This window comes from Carassius auratus, linkage group LG36F, assembly GCF_003368295.1.
Source record: "Carassius auratus strain Wakin linkage group LG36F, ASM336829v1, whole genome shotgun sequence".
NCBI classification, from domain to species: domain Eukaryota; kingdom Metazoa; phylum Chordata; class Actinopteri; order Cypriniformes; family Cyprinidae; genus Carassius; species Carassius auratus.
Window position 1 is genome coordinate 217501 of NC_039295.1, and position 7500 is coordinate 225000.

Genomic DNA, 7500 nt, shown 5'->3' on the forward strand with positions numbered 1-7500 from the left:
CGGCCCCATGCTGCATATGCAGCTGCCTACCTGGATGATATCATTATATTTAGTAATGATTGGCAGCGGCATATGCAGCATCTGAGGGCTGTCCTGAGGTCGCTGAGGGTAGTGGGGCTCAAGGCCAACCCGAAGAAGTGTGCGATTGGGCGTGTGGAAGTAAGGTATCTGGGCTTCCACTTGGGGCATGGACAGGTGCGTCCCCAAATTGACAAGATAGCTGCTATTGCGACCTGCCCACGTCCCAAGACCAAAAAGCAGGTAAGACAGTTCTTGGGGCTAGCGGGATATTATACACGGTTTATTCCTAATTATTCTGACCTCACCAGCCCCTTGACTGACCTTACTAAAAAGGAGGTGCCAGATACGGTCTAGTGGACGGAGCCATGTCAGCAGGCCTTTACTCAGGTCAAGGCTGCTCTGTGTGGCGGGCCGTTGTTACACTCTCCTGATTTTTCTCTCCCTTTTCTGTTGCAGACAGACGCATCAGACAGGGGGCTGGGTGCAGTCCTGTCCCAGGAGATAGAGGGGGAGGAACGGGCGGTGTTAAGATGGCGGTGGCCGACTTCCTCTCCAGAAATGGGGGGGGAGGGGGTTGGCTGCAGACTGGATGGCTCCCCGGCCTGAGACGGGCGGTGGGGGTATGTGTCGGGGGGGCACATAGACTGGTTAAGCGAGTCTGCAGCGGGAGAGAGAATCAGGAAATGAGCGGTAAGTGAGTGGTTTGGGCAAAAACTATCAACACCTGTCTCTTGTTTCAGTAATTGGTGTGGAGAGAGTATAAAACTCCGGGAGAGACAAGCAGTCGAGAGAGAGATGGACTGCTGACGTGAACCGGAAACGGAACCAGAACGAGTAACCCGGAAGTGTTGTGCGATCGTGTCTGTGTTGATGTCAGAGTAAAAGTCACCATTGGTGTTTATAAAGGTTGAGTTTGAGTTTCAGGTAATAAATTCGTCAGCAGTCCAGCCGACCCCTTTGTCCTCGTCCTTTCCTCTCATGAACTTACTACAGTTGTTTATAATTTAAATTATATAATTATTAATAAAAATAATATAACAATTAAAAAAACCCATTTTGTTCCTTCGCCTCTTTTTTCAAAACTTTTCACACAAACCTAAGAATTGCAGACAGAATGCAAAATGAAGCGGTGCTTTCAAAATATCACGAACATATCTCAAAAGCAAACATTTGTCATAATATGAGTTATATATTAATGAATTAGATTAGTGTGTTACACAGAGAACTGTGCTGTGTTTTACGAAACTAAAAGAGTGAAAGCTCCAGAATGAGTGTCTGGTTGTACAGATGTGGTGTGTGCTTCTGCTGTTTGAGTGACAGCTGTCAGAAACTGAAGAAAACACTGGACATAAACAAGAGAGGAAATCTATAGGACTTTTGAGGGTTTTTGAGATTCAGCTGTTGTTCCTTCAGACTCTTTTTAGTTGTTCAAGAGTATTTTATCATGTGTTTGCATCTACAATGTTCACATTTGTCTCTGCGATGCATCTAAACTGCTCTCTTCCTGCAGAGCCAAACTGTGAATTATGCCACCATAGTGATAACCAGCCGAATACGAGCCTGCTAGAAACCGAGGTGTGACTCGAGCTGGTGCCAGCTCAGATCACAAGAGTCTGGTGAAGCTCAGCGGAGATGATATGGTGAGTCACTAGCTTGTGGTCGCAGCTGAGGTTAGTGTGATCACGGTTTGACTGAACTCACCTCCGCTCAAGATGATGACGGCCAGGAACAGAGCCATGTCGCTGTCGTCCAGCTCCAGCGTGTTGAAGCGGACGGAGAACTCAAACTTGGGCTCCATCATCTCACAGAAGGGCTTGCGCAGGCTCTTGAGGAACTCGCGGGTCATGAAGATCTGTCCGTAGGAGATGAGCGTGCCGTCCTTGTTCATGAGCGGAGCCATCATGATGATGAGCACCTCGATGACGCCGTACTTCAGCAGCGTCACCTGGTCGTTCAGGTCCAGGCCGATGAAGCCCGGGATGCTCTTGGCGAACTCTGTGACCTCGCTGACGGCTTCGGCCGAGCGAGACTGACAGCTGTGGAAGAAGCGCAGCTCCACCTCGTGCATGAGGCGCAGCTCCTGCGACGGCATCTGTCTGCAGTTGATCATCTGATCGCCCTCCAGAAGAGACTTCATGTCGTGAATCACGAACGGCTGTGAACCACAACAACGTGAAGGAGATTACCAGCTAGTCTGCAAGACGTCTAACAGCTGTGGGACTATTTCAATTACTTTATCAAAGGAAATTACTACATTTCACACTACCTTTCTTCTTTTATAATCAATGTTCTGAACTGTTAATCAGTTTGACACATGTAAAACAGTAGAACTCAACACATATTACTGCAGGCTTTCAAAATCCTTCTTCACTTCGATTATAATCATTTCATCTTAAACCACAGCCACCACAGAATCAGATCGACTCTGATCATTCTGAGCTGAAATACAGATCTGAAACCATGACAAAAAGAGTTTACTGGATATGAGAGCATATGGGTCAGTTTTCTGAAATAGAGGTTTCTACATCATCTGAAGCTGAATAAATGATCTCTCATTGATGTGTGGTTTGTTCGGAGGACATTATCTGTCTGAGATACAACTATTATAAATCTGGAATCTGAGGGAGCAAAAAAATCTAAATATTGAGAAAATCATCTTTAAAGTTGTTCAGATGAAGTTCTTAGCAATGAATATTACTAATCAGTTTTGATATATTTACGGTAGAAAATTTACTAAATATCTTCATGGAATATGATCTTTACTTAATATCCTAATGATTTTCAGCATAAAAGAGAAATGTATAATTGTGACCCATACAGTGTATTGTTGTGTATTTCTACAAATATACCCGTGCTACTATACTTTTGTGGCACATATAATTCTGTTTTTGAAATCAAATCTATGCATATCTCTGGTAGGAAACACTGGCATCTAACAATGGCTTGGAAAACACAGTTAATCTTAAAAAAATAAAGCATGTATATAAACCCAAACAGGAAGTAAAAGAGTCATGGAATAAACACGTGTTAATAAACTCCTGAAACACTGGTGTCTTACATTTAGAGCAATCTGGGAAAGAAACCAATTAAATCTGTGTGTGTGTGTGTGTGTGTGTGTGTACAATGTCATGGGTATGACACAGGTATTACAAGGAGAGGGTGACTTATGAGCACATAACCCATGTCCCCATTTTTCAAAACACTTATAAATCATACAGAATGAGTTTTTTTGAGAAAGTAAAAATGCACAAAGTTTCCTGTGAGGGTTAGGGTTAGGTGTAGGGTTGGTGAAGGGAGATAGAATATACAGTTTCTACAGAATAAAAACCATTACACCTATGGGATGAACACACTTTACACAAAAACAAACATGTGTGCATGGGTGTGTGTGTGTGTGTGTGTGTGCGTGCGTGCGTGTGTGTGTGTGTGTGTGTTTGTATTTGCTGTACTGTGTGTGTGCGCGTGTGTGTGTGTGTGTGTATGTGTGTGTGTGTGTGTGTGTGTATGTGTGTGTATGTGTATGTGTGTGTGTGTGTGTGTGTGTTGAGTTCTGTAAGCCTCTGGCAGCAAACGGATGCATTCATCAACACAACCTCAAAAATGCTGACAAACAAAACACTTCCTGATTTCACGTCATCCCATCTCAAAATCAAGTTAGACAGTAATCTGAACATCAGTAATATAATATAATTCTTCTGTAACTGTGCCAGAATGAGCTCTGGACTCCTGTCTAACTATGATTCCTCACAGCGTTTAGAACAGAAAACACATTCTCGGAAGTCCCAAGCTGATCTTTCACTTTCTGTCAGCTTCCTCTGAGTCGTCTGCATGAGTGCACAAGCCGAATGTGGAACTAATCAAGCATGAATTAAGACCTTTCTGATATATTCGGCTTTTATATTTGTGTAGGCCTTTCTTTCTGCAGTCTGTGCCTTTCTAAATATTGGTCCTGTAGAGCGAGCAGCTGGTTGGTATCACTGCTGTGTTAGTGCTTGCTCATATCTCTAGCTGAAGACACACGATGCGTGCTATGTTTGATTTCTACTGTCAACAGAACAGGAATGTTTAATAGAGAGGCAGAGGGCACTCATTTCTGGCTTTCATTATTGCTATGATCCTATACTGTAAATAAAATATGAAAATAGCAGCATGCAAATGAGAAATGTGAATTTGTTCTGGTTAAATGTAAAATGTTGTCTTTGAAATAAATGTTTTGTTATCTAAAGCAGTGATATTCATACATTTTGTCAGTGTGGTCTACAGAATGATATAATGTAATAATTAAAACAAAAAAATAAAAATTAACTAAACATTTTTTGTTTCAATAAAAACTATTAAATAAAAATGTATACATAATTTTCTTTCATTTGAGGAATAAAAAAAAAACTTTGTAACATTTTTAGTCAGCAAGGTAATACATCATCTTAAGTTGAAACATTTTTTTACACTGTATACATACATACATATACATACATACACACAGACATATATATATATATATATATATATATATACACATGAATACAAATGTTAGGTTTAATCAAATACATTACTTAAAGTTAAGTTAAGTGAGAACTTGAATATTTTAGCTGAATAAACAATAGCCAACAAACTATGTACAAACAATACACTGTATGGGTGAAAATTATCGATTTCTCTTAAATGCCAAAAATCATTAGGATATTAAGTAAAGATCATGTTCCATGAAGATATTTTCGTAAATATATCAAAAAGTAATATTTGATTAGTAATATGCATTGCTATGTTGTTGTTATGTTTGTGTGGTTTGTGATGGATGGTAATGAAGCACAGGACTGAAGAACAGCGTGAGATTATGTGTGTTCATCTGTGTGACAGGTTAACACTGTAAAGCTGAATCTCTCCTGAGCACTGCTCTTCAGGTGTGTGTGTGTAGACTACAGCGCTGTCTGTGATGGATCAGGATCTGCTCAGTCTCAGTCGAGCGTGTCTGTACTGCAGAAGTGTGCACTCACTGCGCTGTCGCTGGTCTTCCCTGACAGTATGGCCCTGGCCTTAGCTTTGGTCAGGGGGAAGTACTTCAGATAGGACTCGTACAGATGTCTGGCCAGCGCTCGGAGGTCTGCAGATTCGGGATGCTTGTGGTCCACGTCAGTAGAGAACTCTGCCAAGAGCTTCTCCTTCTCGGCTTGCGGCATTCGACCAAAACGAATGGCTGGGAAAAAAGCAAAAAAACAGACAGTTGAAAACCCCCCAAATCCCAGATGCATGGTGCTGGCAGTCTGGAGTCTGTAGGGATCTGGTGTGGGAGTTTGTTTGCAGTGTTTCGGTATGTTAGCGCAGGTCATTATGACCACTTCAAACAGCCAAACTATAACAAGGAATATTTGATACAGACTTCTCAAATATATTTGTTTGGACTCAATTAGTATGCTTTGAATTCAGCATCCATGTGATTTTATTGAAAAAAACCACAATGCTTTAATGTTTGTCATGTTAATGAGAAACTAAACAATTCAAGCTACGAGAGTAAACCCTGTGCGTGTGATGTTGTGACTGTCCGAGACGAGCCTCTTCAGTAATCATATCTTTACATTTATCTACCAGAGATGCTCCTTCGTTTCACATGGAGGTCATTAATTGAAATATAATTAGAAATTATTAAGATAGCAGCAAGCGGCAAGTTACAGGGCCAAGCAGTCCAGCAGCAAACTGAGGAGCGAAGCATGGCATGAGCATGAAATACAACAATCAGCAATGAAAGCAATGTTAGGATGACTGTAATTGAAATGGCTGAATAATCATAAATACAACCTCTAGTCGGATGATTTATTGGCTTATCAAGTTTGACCAATAGGTGACGCTGGTTTCAAATGGATGTGGTGTGTTCTGTGTGATTTGGCAATGACGCACACAAAGTTTGGTGTCAATATACCAAAGCACTCTCACATGTGGCATCATGCCTCAAATTCATTGCTGTGGTGTGCGAAAACGGTTTTGTCTATCAACACAAAATCCAAAACTTTTTGTCAGCATAGTCTGAAGATTATATGATTTGATTTTTGTGAAAATCGGACCAACAGTCTAGAAGGAGTTCGAAAAAGTATGTTTTCATAGAAAATTGAAATGGCGGACAGGAAGTTCACAATAGTATGACTGTTCTCAGCATGACCCAAGGGTAATCTATTAATATAATAATCGTGTCGATTGGAGAAATGGTTTCTAAGATATTGGTACATGTTTTTTAGGTGTTTATATCCAACATTTCACAAACCATAAGGCAAAATCTGGCATGTTTGGTATCGCTGGACTCGGCAAGGATTCAGGAGTCTAAAAAGGTAACTAATGTGAAAATAAGTCGACCATAACCAAAGTTATAAGCATTTGAATGTTTGATTTTACCACTAGGGGGCGCTGGCTCCCTCAGGGCATCGTGTTGATGACCCATACCAAGTTTTATAACGATACATCAATGCGTTTGTAAAATACAGCATTTTAGTACAAAGTGCATAATGGCCGATGCCCACAATGGCTGACATGGAAAAACTGGGTATTATTCGACTCGGCATGATACACCTGATCTAAAGAGACAAGTTTTGTGATTTTTGGCCAAACCATTCAGAAGTTATAAGCAAAAATATGCAGTTTTCGTATCTCCTGACCACTAGATGGCACTGCACCGAACCACTGCAGGTAATCTCAGGTCATAATTGTTATAACACACACCAAGTTTGGTCTCAATACGCCAAACCGTTGCCGAGATAGAGCCTTACATTCATTTTTGAGTGCTTTTCATCTAATTTGTTTGAGTGTTATTTGAGAACGGTTGGACGAAACAACTTGTATTCCATAATGTTTTGCCAGCACGGTCTGAAGATGATCTGATTACATTTTCGGAAAAATCGGCGCAGTGGTCTAGGACGAGTTTGAAAAGTAGATTTAAAATAGTGGAACAATTTTACCTTACGATTTTTGAATTCATACATTGAGTTCATGTACTGAATTGTTGTCATATTACACATTCATCTGATCTTAAGGTTGTTTGAGAGAACGTTTGTTATTATTATTATTATAACTACTTATAAGTGTAATTTGACCACTTTAAGTAAAGTAGCATCAGAAAAATGGCAAGATATGAGACTTATAATACATTATAACTATGAGAAATATAATCCATTGTAAAAGTGGATGCATGTGTTCGTGTTATAAATCATCATGATCTTAAAAGCTATAACCACAAATAAGTAAATATTATAATATATTAAAACTGTTCTTATGAATATTCATGAGATGATTCAACATATTATAAGGTTTTTATAATGCATTATGCATTCATTATAATGCTTTAAGAATACCTTTATAATGTATTATAAATACGGGCTTCATAGAAAGTTACTGAATATTTCTTCTGTGGCTTAATATATCATATGTTTTGTTATGTAATGACTAATAACAATTTTATTATATTATTATTTTCCATGGGAAGTGTTTTTTTGCTTT

General features: G+C 39.8%; 1 protein-coding gene across 3 annotated transcripts in view; it reads right to left on the reverse strand.

The window, feature by feature from the left end:
• LOC113068124 (peroxisome proliferator-activated receptor gamma) overlaps positions 1–7500 on the reverse strand; it is a 34163-nt gene that overhangs the window by 3162 nt on the left and 23501 nt on the right. For all 3 annotated transcript variants that reach the window (XM_026240742.1, XM_026240741.1, XM_026240739.1), the window contains exons 5-6: positions 5016–5215; positions 1723–2176 (exon numbers count right to left, since the gene is read on the reverse strand). In XM_026240742.1, coding sequence (XP_026096527.1) covers positions 1723–2176; positions 5016–5215 — 654 coding nt within the window. The remainder of the gene's footprint in view (positions 1–1722; positions 2177–5015; positions 5216–7500) is intronic.